This window comes from Elephas maximus, chromosome 5, assembly GCF_024166365.1.
Source record: "Elephas maximus indicus isolate mEleMax1 chromosome 5, mEleMax1 primary haplotype, whole genome shotgun sequence".
In the NCBI taxonomy this organism is placed as follows: domain Eukaryota; kingdom Metazoa; phylum Chordata; class Mammalia; order Proboscidea; family Elephantidae; genus Elephas; species Elephas maximus.
In genome coordinates this window covers 156,874,604-156,900,230 of record NC_064823.1, presented here as the reverse complement: position 1 = coordinate 156,900,230, position 25,627 = coordinate 156,874,604, and the positions used below count along the sequence as shown (strand labels likewise).

Sequence of the window (25,627 nt, the reverse complement as noted above, 5' to 3'; positions counted from 1 at the left end):
CACCATGCCAGGCATGGGGGAAACGATAATGAGCAGAGGCAAACGTGGTTTTCCTTGCCTTCATGGAGCTAGTTGAAGGAGACACACAAACAGATGTGACACTAAAGATATGACTTTTGAGGGCCTAATGGAGGATATTAGCCTTGTCAGGAAAAGTGTCGTTGAAAAAATGACACTTGAGCTGAGATCTGAAAGAGTAGGAGTTAACTAGGCAAAGAAAGGAGTGGGGAAAATTCAAATACATAGGGGCTAGCATGTGTGAGCACCCTGTAGACAGGGTCTTCGCTGTAGTAGGTGCTCATAACATGTGTTAGCACCCTATAGATGGGGTCTTCCCCATATTAGGTGCTCATAACATGTATGAGCACCCCATAGACAGCATCTTCCTTATAGTAGGTGCTCATAACCCTGTATGAGCACCCTGTAGACAGAGTTTTCCTCATAGTAGGTGTTCATAGCATATGTGAGCACCCTATAGACAGCATCTTCCTTACACTGTGAGGACCCTGTAGACAGCATCTGCCCCATAGTAGGTGCTCATAGCATATGCGAGCACCCTGTAGACAGGGCCTTCCTTATAGTAGGCGCTCATAGCATGTGCAAGCACCGTGTAGACAGCATCTTCCTTATAGTAGGTGTGTGAGCACCCTGTAGACAGGGTCTTCCTTAGAGTAGGTGCTCATAGAATGTGTGAGCACCATGTAGACGGGATCTTCCCCATAGTAGGTGTTCATAGTCTGTGTGAACACCCTGTAGACAGGGTCTTCCTCATAGTAAACCGAAAAAACCCAGTGCAGTTGAGTCGATTCCAGCTCATAGTGACCCTATAGGACAGAGTAGAACTGCCCTGTAGAGTTTTCCCAGGAGCACCTGGTGGATTTGAACTGCCGACCCTTTGGTTAGCAGCTCAATAAATACTTAACAAATGGAGGGTTGATGCAAGTCACCTAAAAATACCATTTGGAGAGGCGACGGCACTCTTGTGCCTTCAGTGAGGGTTTTGATTGGGGTGCTTTTTAAAAGGAGAGGAAGTGTTTTGATGGAGCCTTCCAAAATGGCTTCCGGAACAGACCCCGCCTCTCAGCAGACGGGCTGTGCAGGGACTTGGCAGTGCAGGTGTCTGGTCTTCCACCCTTCTCCCTTCCCTTCCCTTCCCCTGCAGCTGCCTTCAGTATGAGATTTTTACCAAATGTATTGTGGAAATGAAAGGAAAAGTGAGATTTGGTATATAAAATGACATCATTAGGAGCATCTTTTTAGGATTTCATCTTTGTAAAGAAAAAAAAAAAGGGTGTTTGCACTTCAGAAACCTTCCTTTCACAAAGAGAATATAAAAGAAATCTTCTGATTTTTTTTTAACTTTGTCAAGGTATACAAAAATGAAAATATTTTATATACATTCTTTAACAGAGCACATAATTATACCCCAGGTGAATTTTAAGTAATCCCTGACCTATCGTCTACTTAAACTTAATATAGGTAACTTTATACTTTTAGATGTATTTTATTTGTATGATTTTGGAATATACTAAAATACTTACTCTACCGCATAGTACAAAAACCCAGAAAAAAAAAAATAGTACATAGTACAAAGAAAACCTTATTTTTTAAGTTATCAGTTAAAATAGTTGGTATCATAGATTGAATTATGTCCCCCCAAAAATGTGTCTATCAACTTGATTAAGCCGTGATTCCCAGTATTGTGTGGTTGTCCTCCATTTTCTGATTGTAATTTTATGTTGAGAGGATTAGGTTGGGGTTGTAACACCACCCTTACTCAGGTCACCTCCCTGATCCAAGGTGAAGGGAGTTTCCCTGGGGTGTGTCCTGCGCCACCTATTATCTCTCAAGAGATAAAAGGAAAAAGAAGCAAGCAGAGAGTTGGGGACCTCATACCACCAAGAAAGCAGCACCAGGAGCTGAGCATGTCCATTGGACCTGGGGTCCCTCTGCCTGTGAAGCGCCTCAGCCGGGGGAAGATTGAGGACAAGGACCTTCCTCCAGGGCCGACAGAGAGAACTCCTTCCCCTGGAGCCGACACTCTGAATTTGGACTTGTAACCTACTAGACTGTGAGAAAATAAATGTCTTTGTTAAAGCCATCCACGTGTGGTATTTCTGTTATAGTAGTACTGAATAACTATGACAGTTGGCTAACACTAGATGGCAGTGCAAATTTTATTTTCAAAAGTTCCATATTGTCAGCCACAGTAGTCAAAACAGCGTGGTACTGGTACAACAACAGACACATAGACCAGTGGAACAGAATTGAGAACCCAGATATAAATCCATCCACATATGAGCAGCTGATATTTGGCAAAGGCCCAGTGTCAGTTAATTGGGGAAAAGACAGTCTTTTTAACAAATGGTGCTGGCATAACTGGATATCCATTTGCAAAAAAAAATGAAACAGGACCCATACCTCATACCATGCACAAAAACTAACTCCAAGTGGATCAAAGACCTAAACATAAAGACTAAAACGATAAAGATCATGGAAGAAAAAATAGGGACAACCTTAGGAGCCCTAATACAAGGCATAAACAGAATATAAAACATTACCAAAAATGACGATGAGAAACCAGATAACTGGGAGCTCCTAAAAAATCAAACACTTACGCTTATCTAAAGACTTCACCAAAAGAGTAAAAAGACCACATACAGACTGGGAAGGAATTTTCAGCTATGACATCTCCGACCAGCGCCTGATCTCTAAAATCTATATGATTCTGTCAAAACTCAACCACAAAAAGACAAACAACCCAATCAAGAAGTGGGCAAAGGATATGAACACACATTTCACTAAAGAAGATATTCAGGCAGCTAACACATACATGAGAAAATGCTCTCGATCATTAGCCATTAGAGAAATGCAAATTAAAACTATGATGAGATTCCATTTCACTCCAACAAGGCTGGCATTAAGCCAAAAAACACAAAACAATAAATGTTGGAGAGGCTGCGGAGAGATTGGAACTCTTATACACTGCTGGTGGGAATGTAAAATGGTACAACCACTTTGGAAATCTATCTGGCATTATCTTAAACAGTTAGGAATAGAAACCATACAACCCAGAAATCCCACTCCTCGGAATATACCCTAGAGAAATAAGAGCCTTCACACGAACAGATATATGCACACCCATGTTTATTGCAGCTCTGTTTACAATAGCAAAAAGCTGGAAGCAACCAAGGTGTCCATCTACGGATGAATGGGTAAATAAATTGTGGTATATTCACACAATGGAATACTACGCATCGATAAAGAACAGTGACGAATCTGTGAAACATTTCATAACATGGAGGAACCTGGAAGGCATTATGCTGAGCGAAATTAGTCAGAGGCAAAAGGACAAATATTGTATAAGACCATTATTATAAGATCTTGAGAAATAGTATAAACTGAGAAGAACACATACTTTTGTGGTTACTGGCGGAGGGGGAGGGAGGGTGGGAGAGGGTTTTTTACTGATTAATTAGTAGATAAGAACTGCTTTAGGTGAAGGGAAGGACAATACTCAATACATGGAAGGTCAGCTGAACTGGACTGGACCAAAAGCAAAGAAGTTTCCGGGATAAACTGAATGCTTCAAAGGTCAGCGGAGCAAGGGCGGGGGGTTTGGGGACCATGGTTTAAGGGGACTTCTAAGTCAATTGGCAAAATAATTCTATTATGAAAACATTCTGCATCCCACTTTGAAATGTGGCGTTTGGGGTCTTAAATGCTAAGAAGCGGCCATCTAAGATGCATCAATTGGTCTCAACCCACCTGGAGCAAAGGAGAATGAAGAACACCAAGGTCACACGATAACTAAGAGCCTAAGAGACAGAAAGGGCCACATGAACCAGAGACCTACATCATCCTGAGACCAGAAGAACTAGTTGGTGCCCGGCCACAATCGATGACTGCCCTGACAGGGAGCACAACAGAGAACCCCTGAGGGAGCAGGAGATCAGTGGGATGCAGACCCCAAATTCTCATAAAAAGACCAGACTTAATGGTCTGACTGTGACTAGAGGAATCCTAGCGGCCATGGTCCCCAGACCTTCTATTGGCACAGGACAGGAACCATCCCCAAAGACAACTCATCAGACATGAAAGGGACTGGACAGTGGATAGGAGAGAGATGTTGATGAAGAGTGAGCTAATTATATCAGGTGGACACTTGAGACTGTGTTGGCATCTCCTGTCTGGAGGGGGGATGGGAGGTTAGAGAGAGTTGGAAGCTAGCAAAATTGTCACGAAAGGAGAGACTGGAAGGGCTGACTCATTAGGGGGAGAGCAAGTGGGAGTACGGGGTAAGATGTATATAAACTTATATGTGACAGTCTGGCTTGATTTGTAAACGTTCACTTGAAGCTCAATAAAAGTTAATAAAAAAAAAAAAGTTCTGTATTGTATCAAGTACTAATTTGACTGGGCATAAATATAGAAGCCACAGTGGTTTTAGAAAACTTTACAAAGCTGGTATAAATGTATCAATTTTCAGTTCTTTTCTTTAGTGCCTGACAACTCAGTTAAAGATCCTGGTTATAGAGATCCTTTTTAGAAACCCATTGTTAACTTGCTTTAGTCTTGACAAAGCACCCAGCAAGTGGATGCTTTGAAGGTCTGTTTAGTTCCAGCCACCGCATCCCCTCATTAACTATATGACCCTGAGAAAGTCTTTTATGCCATAAAACCCTCTCTCTTCTCTAAACCAAGGGTCAAGCAAACTAGGGCCACCAGCCAATTCCAGTCCATCGCTTGTTGGTGAATGGTCCACGAGCTACATTTTTTAATGGTTGATACAAAATCAGAAGAGGACTGTTTCATCATCATGTACCAAGGGTCTTCCATGTGTCAGGGGCAAGCGCGAAGATGTCAAAAGCCATGCAAGAAAATTACATGAAATTCAAATTTCAGTGTCCATAAGTAGTTTTACTGGAACACAGCCATGCCCGTTCATTTACATATTATCTGTGGGTTCTTTTGCACTATAGCAGTGGAGCTGAGTGGTACATAGACTGACGGGCTGACAAAGCTGAATATATCCAGGGCACTGGGTAGTTCTTTTTAAGGAGCCCTGGTGGTGCAGTGGTTAAGCGCTCTGCTGCTAACCAAAAGGTCAGTGGTTTAAACCCAGCAGCAGCTCCATGGGAGAAAAGACCTGGCATTCTGCTTCCATAAAAATTACAGCCTAGGAAACCCTGCGGGGCAGTTTTACTCTGACCTACGGGATTGCTGATTTGGAACCCACTCAACGGCACACAGCAACAACAGTTTTGTACAGAAAACGTTTGCAGATCCCGGCTCTCGCCAGTAGAGGTGATAATCACTCACCAGGTAGCTGAGGTTCAAAAGAGATAATATAATTGAAATGCACTGCACAAAGAAAAATGCACTGGATTTATAATATATTATTGTTTCAAGGTACTGTTCCATAACTTTGCAATCATTTTAAACTTATGATTATAACGGTGATATTAAGGCAGCTCTCCTCAAACAGTGATGCTCAGCTCCCGCAGTGCTCCAGTGTTCCCAGACCACTACGGAACCTACTGCTGTAAGCCCTTTTCCTCTGGCATCTCTCAGTACAGCAGCAGCTGGCCTCCACCTCCCCCTTGCCCAGCTGTAATGGCAGAAAATGCTGGGACTCAGGACTGGGAGACCCGCGGGCCAGTCCCAGCTCTGCCACTCCCTGGCTGTATGGCTGATCATGACACTTTTCCTCTTTGAGCATCAGATGGAGGGATAGCCCCTAAGACTTTCTTGACCAGTTCACTGCCTCATAGAAGCTCAGCCTTTTACTCATTTTGGTGGTCCTAGCTGTTTGCCAGCACCAACACATCCTGAAAACTTCCTGGGTTCCATCGTTACCCCTGTTTTGGTCACTTTGAAGGAGCATGGGCTTTAGGGTTGATCACACCTAAGTTCCAGTCCCAGTTCTGCCATGTATTAGTTATGTGAGTGAGGACAACTTGCTTAACATCTTTACGCTTGTTCCTGGCCCATGGAAGGCCCGTGGTGTGTGGTAGTTGACTCAGAACCCCACTGGACCTGGAATGCAGTTGGGAAAGATCAGTAAGCCAATATACAGGACCCACTATTTTTTTGGCAGAAAGATAGCAATAGACAAATAGATGATTGGATGGGTGGATGAGCCAGGTCAACATGCTAGAGATTGACTTGTCAGCTTTATCATCAAATCTAGGTTGTCAGCCAAAGCTCAGGCCTGTGGGTGAGTAGCCTTGCTGATCCTCTACTCCTGAGTTAGGTAGACTCACTTGTCAGTATTTCTGCTGAACACCTGCAGAACCTGGAGCAGAGGCAGCAGGAACAGGCCCCTTTACAGCATGAGAGACGGGAACAGAGCAGACCCATGCTGTCTAGGCGCAGGCAGATCACAGGGGAGAGGAGAGAGAAACGGGCTGTGGCTACATGCATGCCCTGTTCCTTCTGCCAGTTTGCCAGTCAGAGAAGGCTCTTCTCCACGGATGGGCCTGAGAAAGGAGGCTAGAGTGTTACTCTAGAGAAGATGGCTCACGTGGGAACATGAGGACTAGGGGATAAGTGCTACCCCAGTGCCCCACGTTCTCAACAGACGGAGAAGGGCCGAGCTTCCCTTCTCCCAGTATGTGACGGATTGTTTAAGGCCCTTCTTTTTTATTGCGTCCCCCTCCCAATGCAATTTGCTGGCCCTGGCCTGCCCCTCGGAACATTTCGTATAGAGTGTGATCACGGAAGAATTGAAAGGATATATCTAGAAATGCTGCCTTCAGATCTGTGAGGCTCTGTTAGTTTGACATAATAACCAAGCTGTCGTTTTTTTCCAGAATGTGAAGCTCACGCTTGATTGACCCATTTAGTTGTTTTTTTTTTTTAATAACGACGTTTTACTAGAGCAGAATAGCATCCAACATAGGTAGCCTCTGGCTGGATCTCTGAATGATTTTAATTAAAAATAATTTCTCCACTCATGGTGCATGTACCTTTTCCACAATATCCTGGCAACAAAACAATGCCACTTGGGGGAAAGCTTTCCTGGTTTCTGTTGTTGTTACGAAAAAAATAAACATACTGTCAATTTCCAATTTAATAGGTTAATGCACAGTGTATCCTGAAGGAACATCACCTTTTATTTATCAAATTAACCTCTTTCGACCTTTGCAATTACACTGAGCTGAATTTCCATTAAATCACAGTATGAAGTGGGAGGATGTTAGTCTGATGTTCTCGGAATTCTCATTTATGGGCCTGCTCTGTCCAGGGAGTGCACATTCACTTGGAAGTATGTGCCTTTCTGGTTTATTTATCTCTGATCCCTTTAGCCACCATTTCTGATGAGATGGTCTGTGTTAGGGGTCCACGTAAAGCTCCAGGCCCCTCTGCTGACTGCATTCACCCCTCCCCAGAAGAAGAAGAGTCATTAATCCGGTTCTGGAGCTAGAGAGAGGAACTGAACATGCTCACTCAGCCCCCTTGCCTCACTTCTGGGTCTCCTGCCTGAGATCTGGTTATCGCTATGGTTAGCCAAACTTAAAGTAAATGAACAAGATGCTGAGGAGTGTTGGGGTAGGGAAGTACCTCTCTCCCACTCAGGCTTCAGTGAGGGGATGAATAGCCACTCCCCCGGAGGCCACGGCTGCCTTTTGCCCCTCTAACTCTGCACCAGAAGATGTGGAAGTTGGGCAGGGGGAATGGAGAAGAGCAGCCACTTACCTGATTGTTGGGACAGCGAAGCAGCAGCGTGTGCTTAGCACGTCCCTGTGCTCTTGGAGGGGCCGCTGGGTATATGTATTGCCTGCTCATGTGTGAGTTTCCTAGGGAAGGCTGGGGAGATGGTGCCAGCAGCTCTTGGAGTTGGGGGTAGCGTTAATGTGGGAGGACTTGTTAGGGAGAATAATTGTAGCTGTATGTCAAAGCTGCATTCTCCAGTTCAGCCTTACTCATTGATTCACTTCATTGAAAAAGTATTTCTTGGTTATTGATTTATCATCAGCCTATTAAATACTTGGTCTTACCGTTGATGACAGGAATACAGCAGTGAACAGACAAAAGTCTTTGCCTTATGGAGCTGACATCTTTTGGGGTCAGACAGACAGTAAACAAAAAGTAAGTAAAATATATAGAATGTTAGAGGAAAATAAATGCTTTTAGGTGGCAGGGTGGAAGAGGGTAGAAAATGTCAGAGAGCTCACAGTTGTTTAAAGGTGGGTCAGGGAAGGCCTCAAGGAGAGGGTAACCTTGAGTAAACACTAGAAGAAGTAAGGGATTGGTCCATGCAGGTATCTGAGGGGAGAACTTCCTAGAAAGAGGGGACAACCAGCAAGTGTCAGGACCCTGAGGTGGGAGTATACCTGGAATGTTCAAGGAACACCAGGGAGGCTGCTGGGGCTGGGGCAGGAGAGACGGGGTGTAGTTGGAGATGAGTTCAGAGAATGGCAGGAAGCCAGATCTCTTTCATTTTCAGCATCTTGTGGCTCTTGTAAGGACCTTGACCTGTACTCTGAAATGACAAGCCAGAGGAAGGTTTCGTGTAAGAGACTGATCTGACTGACTTTGGTACAGGATCATACAGCTAGTGTATTAGACTAGACCAAAGAGGGACCAGGCAGGAGCAACAGACCACTTAGGACGCTGCAGTTTTAATCCAGGTGAGACATACGGATGGCCTGGACCACAGTGGTAGCAGTGGACATGATAAGAAGAGATCAGATACTGGAAACGTTTTGAAGGCAGAGCTAACAAGATTTGCTGATGGATTAGATGTGAGCAGAAAGAGAAAAAGAGGTGTCAAAGATGACTCCAAGTTTGGCCTGAGCAGCTAGAAGAGTGGAATTGCCATCCACTCAGATGGGGAAGGCTGCAGTAGAAGTCAGTGGCTCAGTTTTGGGCATATTTGCAATGCCAGTTAAACAGTCAAATGGAGATGTTGAGTAGGCAGTTAGATATATGTGCCTGGAGTTCAGGGAGGTCCATGGTTAAAGCTCTATGTTAGTATAGAGTTGGTATTTAAAGTCATGAGACTAGAGGAACTCACCAAGGGAGGACATACAGATAGTGAAAAGAGATTCAGGAACTGTGCCATGTACTATTAGTCAAAAAATGGTGGGGAACTAAGAGATGCCAACAAGATGATGGAAAGGGAACAGCCAGTGGTGTAAGAGGGAAATAGCAGTGTGGTGTCCTGGACTCCAAAAGAAGAAAAGGAATCAAGGAGGAGGAAGTGATCAGCTCTCAAATGCTGTGGAAAGTAAGTAAGGTGAGGAATAAGGCAGGCCCCTTGTTTTTAACAACGCAGAGGTCATTGATAACCTTGATGACCATGGATAACAATGGACTGATGGGGATCAAAGCCTGTTTGGATTGAGTTCAGGAGAGAATGGGGGTCAGGACGTGGAGACCTGGAGTGTAAACATTTCTTAAAGAAGTTTTGCTGAAAAGAGGAGAAAGATTGGGCAGTAGCTAGTGGGGGACTTGGACTTGAAAGGTTTTGTTTTGTTTCACAGTCGGGAGAAATAGCATCATGTTTGTATGTGGATAGGAAAGATCCAGTAGAGAAGAAAAAAAAGCATGTTGTTAATAATAACCAATACATACAGTGTTCACTATGTGCCAGACAGGCTAAGTACCGCCTGAGCATACAATTCATTGAAGGTTGATGGTGCAGGAGAGGGGAAGGAGACTTGTCCTTGAGTAGGCAGGAGGGATGCAGTCCAGTGCCAGGTGGAGGGGCAGTTCCGTTATGGCTGGGAGATGAACAGTTCTCCATGATTAGCAGGAGGGAGGGCGGAGTGTGGCCCAGAGGATGGTGGCTGGGCAGTTGTGGTGGTGGGAACTTGGAGGATTTCTCAGAAAAGTGGGAAGCGAAGTCATCACTGAGACTGAAGATGGGGCAGGAGGCATTGGAGTTTTGAGGAGAGTGAAGAAGACAGGAAGGGTCATCTGTGAGAGTGGGAAGTGAATGGACCAGGCACAGGTAGTCAGTTTGCCAGGTGGCATTAGGGGGCCACTTGAGAGTGGTGATCATGACCAGCCATGAAGCTGTATTTTGATCTTATCTATCCTATTCCACTAGATCCTAAACTCAGCTGAACGAGGGCTGGTAATTAGTGATTCTCAAGATGCCGCCCCCACATGTCTGTCAGTTTGTCCTACTGTGGGGGTGTGAGTTTTGCTGTGATCCAACTGAATGTGGAAATTATAGAACAATATCATTAATATCACAAGCAAGCAAAATTTTGCTGAAGGTCATTCAAAAATGGCTGAAGCAGTATATCAACAGGGAACTGCTAGAAATTGAGGCCGGTTTCAGAAGAGGATGTGGAACCAGGGATATCATTGCTGATGTCAGATGGATCCTGGCTGAAAGCAGAGACTACGAGAAGGATGTTTACCTGTGTCTTATTGACTATGCAGAGGCATTTGACTGTGTGAATCATAACAAATTACGGATAACATTGCGAAGAATGGGAATTCCAGAGCACTTAATTGTGTTCGTGAGGAAACTGTATGTAGATCAAGAGGCAGTTGTTCAGACAGAACAAGGGGATACTGCATGGTTTAAAGTCAGGAAAGGTGTGCGTCAGGGTTGTATTCTTTCACCGTACCTATTCAATCTGTATGCTGAGCAAATAATCTGAGAAGCTGGACTATATGAAGAAGAATGGGGCATCAGGATTGGAGGAAGACTCATTAACAACCTGTGTTATGCAGCTGGCATGACCTTGCTTGCTGAAAGTGAAGAAGACTTGAAGCACTTACTGATGAAGATCAAAGACCACAGCCTTCAGCATGGATTACACCTCAACATAAAGAAAACAAAAATCCTCACAACTGGACCAATGAGCAACATCATGATAAACGGAGAAAAGATTGAAGCTGTCAAGGATTTCATTTTACTTGGATCCACAATCAACAGCCATGGAAGCAGCAGTCAAGAAATCAAACGACGCATTGCATTGGGTAAATCTGCTGCAAAGGACCTCTTCAAAGTGTTGAAGAGCAAAGATGTCACCCTGAAGACTAAGGTGCGCCTGACCCAAGCCATGGTATTTTCAATCGCATCATATGCATGTAAAAGCTGGACAATGAATAAGGAAGAGTGAAGAAGAACCGACGCCTTTGAATTGTGGTGTTGGCGAAGAATATTGAATATACCATGGACTGCCAAAAGAATGAACAAATCTGTCTTAGAAGAAGTGGCAGCCAAAACGTTCCTTAGAAGCAAGGATGGCGAGACTGTGTCTTACATATTTTGGAGATGTTGTCAGGAAGGATGAGTCCCTGGAGAAGGACATCATGCTTGGCAGAGTACAGGGTCAGTGGAAAAGAGGAAGACCCTCAACGAGGGGGATTGACACAGTGGTTACAACAATGAGCTTAAGCATAACAACAATTGTAAGGATGGCTCAGGACTGGGCAGTGTTTCGTTCTGTTGTGCATAGGGTTGCTATGAGTCGGAACCAACTCGACGGCACCTAACAACAACAACAAGATGCCACAGTCTCCATCTTCCCTGACCCCAACTCTAAGCGTTCTTTTCTCGTTGCTCCATTCTTCCAGCATTTTTCCAGCAGCCAGACTTCCCAGTGGCCCTCTGAAAATTAGGAAAAAACAGTCAGATAAAGTAAGTAAGACCTAAGCAATCAAGTACTTTTTGAGCTCCTGTCAATGTGCAAGCGGTCTGCTACGGACCATTACAGTTTTTAGAACGACCAGGTTTTTACTCTCTGTAAGCCTTGAGAACAAGACGTGGTGAACTGTAGATGCATTGGAGCTGGCCTCAGCCCCGCCTCAGATTGGCGACTGTTGTGCTGAATGTCACAGTGACTTTTGTCTTCCCCTTAATAGATCAAAGAGCTTCAGAAAATGGTCCTTTATTACTTAAAATCTCCTTTAGTTTCTCAAGACTGTATCAGAAAATGGTTCAAAGACCATTTGCCCTGGTTTCTTTTTTCAAAACAAAGTGTGGGTCATGGAACATTTAGTCTCAAGAGCATTACTTCCGTCCTTGTGAATTACACTGAAAGGACAAGTATTAATAGTGGTTTCTTTCTTTGTTTCTTTCTTTCCTATCTCCAGTCTCTTCCTGCTACGTTTCATGTTTCTATTACTGTCTCCTGCTCAACCAGGCCCCAGATCTCAAGGTCAGCACTGATGATCCTTGGCCTCCAACATCTGCTCTGTTCTCGACCATTTTATATCTCAGATCCATCCTCTCTTTCCAGTCCTCTGCGACCACCCACGGAAACCCTGGTGGCGCAGTGGTTAAGAGCTTGGCTGCTAACCCAAAGATCAGCAGTTCAAACCCACCGGAAGCTCTTTGGAAACGCTATGGGGCAGTTCTACTCTGTCCTCTAGGATCACTATGAGTTGGAATTGACTTGACGGCAATGGGTTTGGTTTGGGGGGTTTGGCTGTCACCCATGCTCTGCTATCGCACCTTTCTTAAATTTCAGCTCAACAAAATTTGCTGAGCATCTGTTATGTGGTAGTAGAGAATACAGGAATGGATAAGACAAGGTCCCTGCCTAATTTTAATAGCCTGTCCCCTGGTCATTCGCCTCTGTTCCATATAACATGGGTCTTCTTCATGAAGCACAGTTCTTCCACTGGCTACAGAACAGAAGTCCTTTGACTAGCACCAGAGGCCTGTCAATCATTCATCCCGTCTACCTACCCAGGGCTCCAGCCACAGCAGACTCCCCACTCTTCTCCAGACAGGCCTCCCCGTCCTGTGCCCATTCCATGACTTACACAGAACTCTGCTCCTGCCTCTCCCAGCTCCCCGCTTCCACCCCTTTCAAGATTTAGTCATAGGTCACCTTCCTCCTGATCAACCAGTGGGAAATAAACATCGCCTTTTCCAAGCTCCCCTTCTTTTTATGAGGTGAGAAGCGGCCCAGGGTGGGGCTTAAGAACATAGACTCTAGAGCCAGGCTGCTGTGGTTCAAATAATTGCTAGCCGTGTGACCTTGGGCAAATTACTTAGCTTCTCTGTGCTTCAGTTGCTTCATCTATAAAATGGAGATTATAATAGTACCCACCTAGTAGAATTTTTGGAGTTAAAGGGGCAAACATAATGGAAAGTACTCAGAAGGTGAAGAGTGTTAATATATGGAAAATGTTACATAATCGTTAGCCTTCGTTTTATGATATAAACATATACACAAGTCTGTGGGTGTTACCTGTTGTCATGTAGTTTGTTGAGAATAGGGTCTGTGTTTTGCTCATGTCTGTAGCTCAGACATTAACAGACCCATTACACAGTGTACGCTGACAAGATATTATGGGTGAGGTACTATTCTTGCCTGTAGTGTATGCCCAGAGGACATTATTAATCTGTCGATTTCATATTTATTGCAAAAATAAGGTTGTAATCTTTAGCTGTTGGCCATACTTTTTCAGTAACCTTTGGGGAGGGTGTAAAATGATTTGTGTTATTCTCCCTTCTTCTCTATCCTCAGAAAATAGCTGCACATTAAATCAGCAGGCAGAATGTCAGTGATATTTTGTGATTTTGAACTTCCCCTTTCTTAATAAAGTAATCAGCCAAATACTTAAAATAAGTGCATTCCTTTGAATTGCTGAGCCAGTGAATAAACTTTTACTACCCAGTTTTTCCCCTCCTTTCTCCCTGAAGACTAATCTAAGCCTGTACTTAAAAAAAAAAAAAACTTAGGTCCCTATTAATTAAATCTAATGTCTAAATAGAAGTTTGTAATAAAATTATTCCTGTGTACATTTAAAGGAAATAAGATTAAATTTTGATAAATGGTTTCTGGGTTTTTAAATGTATATATGCACGTTGTATGCATGTATAAAATGCAGATGAGGATATATTTTTGAAATTATTTGCCAGATAATCTTTTCGAAATAGTACTGATTTTGTTACTGTGATATTTAGTTTGAGGCCAGGCCACCAGCAAACATTCATTACTTTTGGTAAATGTGTTTCAAATGCCAACAAGTATCTGGTGCTGTTCTTACAATACCACAGAAAGACGAGCCTGAGCCCTTCTGCCGCTGCCCCGTCTGCTCATCGGTGATGTCCCAAACAGCACCTGCAGTCATCGGCCCCGCCCTGTAGCGCCTTCCCTTCCAAGCCTGGGCCTTTTCTGTCTTCTCATCTTGACGTGCAGTCACGTGGATCAGAAACTTGGGGCTCATCCTGGGCGGCCCCTCACTTGCTTCACACCCTGTCAGGCCCTGTTCCCTATTACATGTCTGTCCCCCTCAGCTCCCCACTGACAGGGCCCCGGCCCAGGCTCTCGTCCACTCTCCCTGGGCTCTGGCAGTGGTCTCTGCACTGCTGTGGAGGCCCCTGGGGCCTGCTCTCATGTGCCTCCAGGTCGCCCACCACAGAGGAGCCTTTACAAAATGCAGGTCCCTCTGTTTAAAGTACCCCAGTGGCTGTCCCCCCGTTGCCTATACCAGTGGTCCCCACTTTTTGTAGTGCAGGGACCTCTTTTTACTCGATTAAAAGAAAACAAAGCCAAACCAAACCCACTGCCGTCGAGTTGATTCCAACTCACAGCGACGCTATAGGACAGAGTAGAACTCCTGCATATGGTTTCCAAGGAGTGGCTGGTAGATTTGAACTGCTAACCTTTTGGTTAGCAGCCAAGCTCTTAACTACTCTGCCACAAGGCTTTTTTTACTTAATAAAACCAAACCAAACCATGGAGTTGATTCTGATTTAGTGACCCTATAAAGGTTGTATTTTTGGAGAACCTGTTCATATTGGAGAAACAGCTGTTGTAAGTTCAGTAACGGTTTTTAATAAATGTGCACTTACTCATCACAACACCACGTACGTTCATTTGAAAATGAGCACACACGTATGCTAGAATGTGGGTGACGTGGCGTGGGGTTCCCCGAGGTCCAGACCTAGATGCTCGGTTTGCACGGGACAGCCTGCTCTACTCCTGCCTCCCTTTCGTTCCCAAATGTGTCCTGGTGTGGACGATAGAACGTGTGGTCTCACTGAACTGTGTGTGTGAAGATTGTTGAAATGGCACGTTTTGTTACCTGTATATTTACCACAATGAAAGAAAGTAAGAAAACAAAAATGCAACATGAGATTAAGTTATGAAGCATAAAAATAAACATCCATGAACCCACAAAAAACCCCACAAATACACATACACACACCAAAAAACATGCGATCATCGTAACCGTGACCCATAGGTTGGAAATTTGCAGGAAACCATGGTGGCATTGTGGTTAAGAGCTACATCTGCCAACCAAAAAAAGGTTGACAGTTCCAACCCACCAGCCGGTTCCTTGGAAACTCTATGGGGCAGTTCTGCTGGGTCCTATAGGGTCACTAGAAGTTGGAATCGACTCAATGGCAACAGATCTGTTTTTTTTTTTTTTTTCCTCCCACTACAAGGAACCCTGGTGGCTAAGTGGTTAAGTGTTTGGTTGCTAACCAAAAGGTCAGTGGTTCAAACCCACCCGCTGCTCCGCAGGAGAAATATGGCAATCTGCTTCCATAAAGATTACAGCCTAGGAAACCCAATGGGGCAGTACTACTCTGTCCTATAGTGTCGCTATAGGTTAGAATCGACTAGACGGCAGTGGGTTTGGCTTGGGTCTTCCTCCACAGTCCGGTGTGTGGAGTGCTTCCTCTCTGCCTGGCACCTCCTCTGCACAAACTGAGCACTCCCTGCTCTGGGGCCCACTGTCCACTAACGTCACACCGTCCTTCCCTGCGTTTCCTTGTACCCCATTATGTGTCACTGTCCCCGCAGCACAGTCCATACCGTATGGCGGGATCAGAAGGAGTCTATTCAGCCTTGTGCCCCAGCCCCAGCACAGCGCTGACACAGGGGAGATTTAGTGCATGAGTGAGGGACGCAGGAGGATTGAGTGAGTGAGTAAAACACGCGTGGTTCTGAGAATAGCCTGCGGCACGTACTGTGTGCTCACCTAATGCTAGACACGTGTTGGACACATTTGGGGGAAACAGATGAGAAAGTCCCAGCTTCCATGAAGCTTGCGTTGTAGTGGGAAGACATCGACATACCATTGCTGTCGAGTGGATTCCAACCCATAGCGACCCTATAGGACAGAGTAGAACTGCTGCATAGGGTTTCCAAGGAGCTCCTGGTGGATTCAAACTGCCAGCCTTTTTTTTGGTTAGCAGACTATTTCAGGGAATAATAAGTGCTGTAAAGAAAAGGACAGCAGGTTCGGAATAGACTGCGTTAGAGCGGTCATCTGGTGTGGAACTTCCCAGCCGCACGTCACAAAGCACAGTATAGAAGGGTGCTTTGGAGCTGAGAGCCAATAGCTTAATAACCAGCACCCGTCGCTGTCGAGTCGATTCTGACTCATAGCGACCCTATAGGACAGAGTAGAACTTCCCCATAGGGTTTTCAAGGAGTGGCTGATGGATTCGAACTGCCCACCTTTTGGTTAGCAGCTATAGCTCACTGTATCTCTTAACCACTGTGCCACCAGGGCTCCTGGCACTGGCGGGTGGGCACAGGGCAAGGTCATGAAGCCAGCCCTGTAAGTCACTGAGCAGAACTGAAGGAAGTGAAAAAGCCAACATCTGCAGGCAGGATGCTCCAGGCAGAGACAGGAACATGCAAGCAAACTGGGGGACAGCATGGAGGCCAGTGGGGCTGGAATGAAGGAGGGAGCGGGTGGCAGGAAGTGAGGTCACGGGTGGGCTGGGGCCATCAGGACTTCGGATTTCATTCTGAGTCAGAGTGGGTGGCCAGCTGGGCTGGTGGGCAGGAAACAGTGATTTGAGTCTATGCATACATAGTCCCTCCTTACTTGATATTTTGTGATTCTAAATTTCAGCTGTGAAGTCCAGAGTGTTTGATTAGGCTAAATGGCATCACTGTTAATAGTGCTGCCCCTCCCACCCAGATGTTTCGAAGATGAGTGAGGTAAAAGCCTATCATATTTTGAGCTTTAAGGTGCTGCATTACTGAAAGTGAGCGCCCTTACTAGCTTGGTGACCTAATATCGGGATAAATGAAATTTGTTTCTGAAAGCTCTCAGTGTGAGTGTCGAAGACTGCCTGTCAGCTTGGGAAAATGACGGCCTGAAACAGCTCCTCACATAGAGCTCCAAGCTCTGTCTCCATGTCATTCTCCACATGGCACCAGGGCAGACTTCTAACGAAAACCTAGCGCCGTCATTGTGTTGTGGAAAACCCCTAGTAGCTGCCCCATTATTCTCAGAATCAAAGCCTGCCTTCCTCTTCTGAAGGCCCTGTTGCCTCTCCATCCTCACCTCACTGGATGGCCTGCTTCCATGTGATCTGTGCAGCAGGCTTTTCTGCCTCACAGCCTTTATATGCACTCGGTCCGCTATCTAGATTGTTCTCCACTTCTTAGCCTGGCCTGCTCCTGCTCATCCTTCAGTCTCAACTTAAATGTCACCTCATCAGGGAAGCATTTTCTTCCCATCATGCCCACTGAGACTACACTATGTTGTCATTTGCTGCTGCCCTTTATTCTCTCTCTCTCCCTTTTTTTCTAGCCATATCATGTCTGAATACGGGAGAATGACAGACACAGAGCGAGATCAGATAGACCAGGATGCTCAGATATTCATGAGGACCTGTTCAGAAGCCATCCAGCAGCTGAGAGGAGAAGGTACTGTGCTCTGGAAGATGCAGACAAACAGACAACTGTGGATATGTTCAGTAGTTAGACAAGATTCAGGTGGTACAGCCCGTTAAAATTCCCTCTTGGGTTGTATTTAGATTTAGGTTTTAAAACGTTAAAATCTTCTGTTTCTTGATTAGTGTTTTCACTTAAGCTATTAAATGCTTAATGAAAAGGATCTGTATGTGTGTGTGTGTGTGTGTAAAACAAAGGAGAGGCAGGAGATGGCAAAGACCTTCCCAAACAGAGCCAAAAATGTATTAAGGGACCAGGGACAGCTTAGAAATGGTGCGTACCTGTGTTCTGTTTGCCATTTAGTGGATGAGAATGGCAGAGGGTAATCTAAACACTGCTTTTATTATTAAAGTAACTTGAGTATTGAGCCCTTGTGGTTAGCAGGAAGACTCGGGGGCCACAGCTGCTTGGGCCACACCCCAGCTCTGCCAGCAGTCCCATGTGGCCTTGGGCAAGTCACTTCATCTCTCTGGGCCCCGGCCTTTTTTAAATTTATTTTTTTATGATGGAGACAATTATAGGCTCTATCTCTTAGGTCTGTTATGAGGATTAAGTTAAATTTTGATGGTGTGCTTAAAGCCATGCCTGGCACACAGGGTGGTTATTGTTACCTCCCTTTCCTAATTGTTACTGAGACACTGAGCCGGGGTCCCAGGTCATGTACCTTCCTTGATTCTCTGATTTTCCTAGGAAGATGTTGTTATTGTTCAGGTGCTGTCAAGTCGATTTTCCGACCCATAGTGACCCCATGTGACAGAGTGGAACTGCTCCATAGAGTTTTCTAGGCTGTAAACTTTGTGGGAGCAAATCGCCAGGTCTTTCTTCCACAGAACTGCTAGGTGGGTTCGAACCACCAACCTTTTGGTTTGCAGCTGAGTGCTTGACCATTGCACCACCAGGGCTCTGTCAGACAGATATAACCTCTTGCCACTGAGTTGATTCCAACTCATAGTGACCCTATAGGACAGAGTAGAACTGCCCTATAGGGTTTCCAAGGAGCGGCTGGTGGATTCAAACCCCTGACCTTTTGATTAGCAGCCAAGCTCTTAACCACTGCACCACCAGGGCTCTACTAATTAAAGAAAACTTGGAGGATACAGAAAAGTAGAAAGAAACACATTAAATAATATAGAGTTCAGACCTGCCAGCTGCTGCTGTGCTCATGACACAGACTTCTGGTCGTGACACTTCCCTTAGAGCCCTGATGGACTGCTTTGAGAGCCTGATGAGAGCCATAGACGTTCTTGCCAGAAAAATAGACACACACACCGTTGTCGATGGAGCCCTGGAGCCCCCACATGAATCCCAGCGTAAGCAGCGTATCGCAAAAACCTAAATCTTGCCCTCTTCCTTTACATGCGTACATAGAAAATACACACGACCGTTAATAAAACTAGTAATTACGCACCAAACCACGTGGCCTTGGGCTCCTTATAAACCCCAAACCTTCACAGGTAAAACAGGATAGTTAGAATTGCCTTTGGGTCGGCTGGATTGTTAGCAGCAGCATATGTAATGTAACAGCAGGGCGCCCATAGGCTCTCAGTAAATGGTAGCTGTCTTCCCAAATCAGGGATACGGCTTTAAGAATGCCTGGTAGTTCACAGGAGAAAGGTACGCTTGTGGCTAGGAGGAGCAAGGAAGATGTCCCGGAGGAGGTTTGACTCCGTGTCTCAGGCCCCACCGAGTGTGAGTGGATGAGGCGAAGAACAGCATAAGCTCAGGCAGGGGGTGTGTGTGATCTGAGTTAATCTGAGTGCATTATGTGAAGGTCGGTCTGAGCATCGGACACTTTTGATGCCAGCGGGGTCAGCACTCCAGAATCGAAGTACTAAACCATAGATTATTTGACCATTGGTTTTCTGCAGATTGACTCTCCCACTTTGGTGAAGCCTGATAAATCTTGCTCTTTTAAACGTGTAGTCACTTGACACAAGACTTGTTTTATAGCTGTATTTTTAAAACTACTTTAAATAGAGCAGCTGTTCTTGAGGAAGCGGATGAATTGTCGTGTGATATAACTGGCCACAAAGGCCTGAATGGCGTCCTTTTTTGTTACAGCCCACAAGGAAATACATTCCCAGCAAGTGAAGGAGCACAGGAGTGCCGTCCTGGAGTTTATCGAAGACTACTTAAAAAGTATCTCATTTTCTCTTAAAGGGCAAATATAGCATCCCACAGTGGGTGTGATGCAAAATTTTTGTTTTGCTTGCTGAGAGCTATAAGTCTTAACTATATTTAACTATCCCTTCACCTGAGAAGCGGTTTTAAACGATGTCTTCCGGTATTTTCCCCTGCAACAGGAGTGTGTAAACTTTACTCAGAACAAAGAGCCATCCGAGTGAAACGTGTGGTGGATAAGAAAAGACTGTAAGTATTGTCTCTTAACTCAAGCCTGTTGCCATCGAGTCGATTCCAACTCATAGCAACCCTATAGGACAGAGTAGAACTGCCCCACAGAGTTTCCAAGGAGCACCTGGTGGATTCGAACTGCCCACCTTTTGGTAAGCAGATGTAGCTCTTAACCCCAATGCCACCAGGGTCTCTCAGTGGGCCTTAATTAATAACAGCACCTGAAGTTGCTGGCACACTTATGCTGTGCAATGTACTGGGCTTGAATATCTTCATAATTGTTGTAGCTTGTGCTTATTGAGCACCTACTATGTGCCAGGCACCATGCTAGACACTCTAGCCTATTACCTCACAGTGACCCCACGAGGTAAGTGCTGTTCTTCTCTTCCTTTTTACAGATGAGGAAGCTGGGGCTCAGGGAAGATAAACGACTCGTCCAAGGTCCCACAGCCAGGAGATAGCAGAGCAGGGGTTTGAGCCCCTGCTGTGGGCCCAGAATTCATGCAGTTGCCCATTTTGTCTTCTTAATAACCCTGTGAGGCTGGTTGAGTTTTAGACATGTCACTTGGGGCTCTCTGACCCCCACGCCCCTCCTTGTCTCTGAAAGGGTTCCTGAGGGAGGAGCTAGAGCACAGCAGCCCTGTTCCCCTGTGATACCTTCCTCAGATCGTCTGCGGCATCCCTCCCTCATCGCACAGCATTTACTCAGTGCCAGTGCTCTGCGTACCTACCTGCTTTAGTCCCCACCACCCTTTTAGGGCAGGTGCTGTTACTAACTCCTCTTTGCAGATAAGGGTGCTGAAGGTCTGGCAGGTTAGATGACTTGCCCAAGGTCACACAGCCAGGAAGTGACAGAGCCAAGCTTCAGTCAGTCAGGCCACCAAGCGTGGAGCTCACTCCAGCAGTTCCCATGGCACCTATCTGTCCTCCTGCCTTTCCCCCTTCCTGCGGCTCCTGAGCACAGGGACTGCATCCTCACAGCGCTGCTCCCCTTGCAGCTATTCAGTCAGTCCTCGAGATAACAAGCAAGTGATGAGCGAGCAAACGAATGCTGGGTCCAGGCTTCAAATCTAGACCATTTCTAAACCAACTTTGAAAATATTATAGCATGCTTTTCAGAAGATAACATTACCTAATTGTTCTGGGGCAAATTTTCTTAATTCTTGTTGTGGTAAGAGGTCCCAGGACTCAGCAGATAGTTGTACTCACAGCTGTGATTTCTTTACAGTGAAGGGATAGAGCAAGACCAGCAGAGGGAAGGGGCACATGGGGCCGGGTCTGGGGAAACCAGGCCTAACTGTCCAAGAGTTCTCTACCCATGGAGTCACACAGGACTCGCTGAACTCCCCCAGCAGCGAGCGTGACAACACAAGTGAGAGTTTCTACCAGGGACGCTCATTAGAGACTCAGTGCTCAGCGTCTTCACTGAGGGCTGGTCACGTAGGCATCTCCTGCCTGGCATGTGGCAACATTCCAAACTCCCAGATGGAGAGCAGCTGTTCAGCATAAACCACATGGTGTACACAACAGTTTGGCCTGGTGAGCCACTCTTATCAGTTAGGATGATGAGAAGCCTCCTGAAATCCACGTTCTCAGATTCCAGCTGTGCAAGCAGGCCTTTCTAAGGATAGTGGTCTCAGACCTGCTACCTTCACCCTTTTCTGCACACTTGGGAAACCGATTTGAAATTGTAGATGCCAACAAATAGAAGCATTGTGGCCAGTAGTAAGTAGATCAAGTCATCTGTCAGCAAATATTCTTATGCTGTTAGGTGCCATTGAATCAGTTCTGACTCATAGCGACCCTGTGTACAACAGTACGAAACATTGCCTGGCCCTGCATCATCCTCACAATAGTTGTTATGCTTGAGCCCACTGTTGCAGCCACTGTGTCTATCCATCTCATTAAGGGTCTTCCTCTTTTTCACTGACCCTCTGCTTTACCAAGCATGATGTCCTTCTCCAGGGATGGTGCCACCTCATAACACGTCCCAAGTATGTGAGATGAAGTCTTGCCATCCATGCTTCTAATGAGCATTCTGGCTGTACTTCTTCCAAGATAGATTTATTTCTTCTTTTGGCAGTCCATGGTATATTCAATATTCTTTGCCAGTACCATAATTAAAAGGCATCAATTCTTCTTTGGTTTTCCTTATTCATTGTCCAGCTTTTACATGCAGATGAGGCGATTGAAAACACCATGGCTTGGGTCAGGCACACCTTCGTCCTCAAGGTGACATCTTTGCTTTTTTAATACTTTAAAGAGGTCTTTTGAGGCAGATTTGTCCAATGCAGTGTGTCATTTGATTTCTTGACTGCTGCTTTCGTGGGCGTTGATTATGGATCCAAGTAAAACGAAATCCTTTACAAACTTCAGTCTTTTCTCCGCTTATTATAATGTTGCTTATTGGTCCAGTTGTGAGGATTTTTGTTTTCTTTATGTTGAAGGCTGTATGTAGTCTTTGATCTTCATAAGTAAGTGCTTCAAGTCGTCTTCACTTTCAGCAAGCAAGGTTGTGTCATCTGCATAACACAGGTTGTTAATGAGTCTTCCTTCAATCCTGATGCTCTGTTCTTCTTGGGTGTATTCCAGCTTCTCGGATTATTTGCTCAGCATACAGAATAAGTATGAACAAGTATGGTGAAAGGATACAACCCTGACGCACGCCTTTCCTGACTTTAAACCATGCAGTATCCCCTTGTTCTCTTTGAACGACTGCCTCTTGGTCTAAGTACAGGTTTCTCATGAGCGCAATTAAGTGTTCTGCAGTTTCCATTCTTCAAAATGTCATCCGTAATTTGTTTTGATCCACACAGTTGAATGCCTTTGCACAGTCAATAAAACACAGGTAAACATCTTTCTGGTATTGTCTGCTTTCAGCTATGATCACCTGACATCAGCAGTGATACCCCTTGTCCTCTTCTGATTCTGGCTTGAATTTCTGGCAGTTCTCTGTCAGTGTACTGCTGCAACTGCTTTTGAATGATCTTCAGTGAAATTTTGCTTGCCAGCAAATAGTTACTATTTATTGTATAAGGCACCAAAAGGGTTGGCACAGAGAAGAAGTAGATAAACCCTCTGCCCTCAGGAGCTTAGAGTTAGCTTCGGTGCTACATACACATGAAAAATTAGCCCGCTTCCTCAGGATAGAAAGCATAATTGGTGAGGCCGGTAGCACGATCAGAGGGGATAGAGTGCGATCTAGTGACAGAGAGGAGTGCCCAGGAGCTCAGAGTCTGCAGCCAGACAGTCTGCATCTGAGTTCTGGTTCTGCCACTTACCAGGTCTGTGACTTTGGGCAGATTGCTTAACTTCTCTGTGCTTTAGCTTCCTCCCCTGTAAAACCAGAAAATTAATGGTATGTACATGGGGTCACTCTTTTTCACATGGGATCACTCTAAGTTGAAGTCGACTCAGCAGCACCCAGCAACAACAGCAGCACCTTGTAGGGTGGTTGTGAGAACTAAACAGGTTGAAACAGGTAAAACACTTACCGTATGCAGTCATTAAGTGCTAACTAGTATTGGCACAGTGCCTAAGTGCTGGTTTGCAAACCAAAAGGTCAGTGGTTCAAACCTCCCAGCCGCTCCATGGGAGAAAGGTGTGCCAGTCTGCTTCTGTAAAGATTACAGCCTTGGAAACTCTGTGGGTCATTTCAACTCTGTATAGGGTCACAATGAGTTGGAATCAATTTGACGGCAATGGGTAATATTATTAAGCCCTTACCATGTGTCAGGCAATATGTTGATTTATTTCATTTAATCCTCACAAAAATCCTACTAATAAATATCATCATCCAATTATATTACAACTGAGGAAATTGGGGCTCAGAGCATTTGGGTTTCTTGCCCAGGGTCACACAGCTGAACTTGGACTTGAACCTCAGGGTAACCAGGGCAGATCTCTCAAATGCTGGGATTTGTGTTGAATGTGGAAAGAAAAACAGTATCTGGGTGAGTCAACTAGAGAGGAAGAAATCAGCATAGCCGTGGGGAGGAGGGCAAGCAGAGAATTTGAGGCACAGTGAGAAGACCAGTTGCCCAAGGCAAGTCAGTGAGGAGGGTGTCAGCCCCCATCATGCGTGATCCACATTTAGGACAGTACAGTGGCCACTGGGCCTTGTAGCCTCCAGGAGAGAGAGATGCAGATTTCTGCTTCGTCACCTCAGGTGGACCCTGAGACTGGAGACTCTGCAGGGGCCCCGAGAGAAGTAAAAAGAGGCTTTTGTGACTTTGTCCTTAGTTCCTGGTCCTCAGCAGAGGTTTCAACTAGGATGCAAATTAAAATCAGTCAGATGGGACTTGTTCTAATTTAGACTGTGAAGTACAGCCTCGTCTCCTGCCAACTAGCTGTCCTGAGCCAATTTGAGCAAAAGACCTTGAGGGGAGTTAGCTGTGTAACCCTCCCCAAGGTGGCAACTGTGCCTTAAACGGTGTGGTCCAGCCCTCTCTTAGTTCTTTCCTCTTCTTGTCCCAGAAGGCATCTGCCCATGTCTTACACAGGCTAAACTTTGTAGCATACGTTCAAAGCCAAAATGATCAGACCTCAGCCTTTGTTTCTTAATCGGTCCCTGTGTGGCCCTGTAATGGCCATATGGAATGACTCTTTGTTCTAAAGAGGCCTTGTTCTTTAAGGATCTTACACCTTAAGGCTTGCTAGTTTTTCAGCCAAGGGTGCCCTTCACATATACTCATGTTCTCCACCCTCAACCCCCATTCATCTGGCAAATGAATTCTTATACATCCTTCCACCCTTAATGAAAATGGTGCCTACTCAGTAAACACTCTGCCCGCTCCTATGGGCAGTGTTCAGGGCCCTTTCCCTGTACCTTCTTGTGGTCAGGTGTACTGCTTACCACGCCCTCACATAGCTGCTGTTGGCTCTTACGTCCCTTACAGCACTTTGGCCCGTTTTGTAGCGCCATGCCTGTCCTGGTCTGTGGAGCCACTCGTTACAGGCTGTTAAACGGGTGAATGATAAGTTTCCTGAGGGTAGTTTGTAAGTGGAGTTTGGGGGGTGTTTGGTTGAGCTGGATTAGTGGGTTGTTTTTGTATTACTTTGTTGTGACTGATGATGGTTATTGTTAAAAATCATTCTTAACAAAAGTAGTTATTTTTCAATTAGGTTTTAGAAACCTAAGTGCTCATGTTTTATGGCATTCATTTTGCTCTTGGAGAAAGAAAGTTATATGTGTTAGTTAAGGAGCATTGTGATTGTTCATTTTAAATCCTTTCACAGTGCAGGGCAAGAATTCTTTGTGGCGTTTATCCTTCTAGAATGGTGGCAGTCACACAGTCAGCCCTGCCAAAGGGCTCGCTTTCCAAACTGGGTGACACCATTCGCTCGTGAAGCCAGCAGTTGCCTCAGCCGACCTCTCTGAGTTTTCCCACCATGACTTTGTCCTAGAGTGAGGGCGCCACCACCAAGTGTGGCTGTCCCCCGTCATCTCAGCGCTTCCCTGTCTGATTCGGCAGCAGCACCCACACAGCGCCACACAATGGGGATGCCTGCAGTCCCATCTCTAGTCTTTCACCCTCCGCAGACTGAGTCCCTTGAAGGCGGGGACCACTGTGTCTCTGTCTCCGCGAACCCAGCACCTCAGTCAGAGCCTGCCACCAAGCGGGTACGCAGGCAGCAGTTCT

General features: G+C 45.5%; 1 protein-coding gene across 4 annotated transcripts in view; it reads left to right on the top strand.

Annotated features, from left to right (window-relative positions):
* The window catches only part of STX18 (syntaxin 18), a 143,657-nt gene that overhangs the window by 89,879 nt on the left and 28,151 nt on the right, over positions 1-25,627 (top strand). For all 4 annotated transcript variants that reach the window (XM_049886514.1, XM_049886513.1, XM_049886515.1 and 1 more), the window contains exons 3-5: positions 17,491-17,606; positions 19,695-19,772; positions 19,937-20,003. In XM_049886514.1, the coding sequence (XP_049742471.1) occupies positions 17,491-17,606; positions 19,695-19,772; positions 19,937-20,003 (261 nt within the window). The remainder of the gene's footprint in view (positions 1-17,490; positions 17,607-19,694; positions 19,773-19,936; positions 20,004-25,627) is intronic.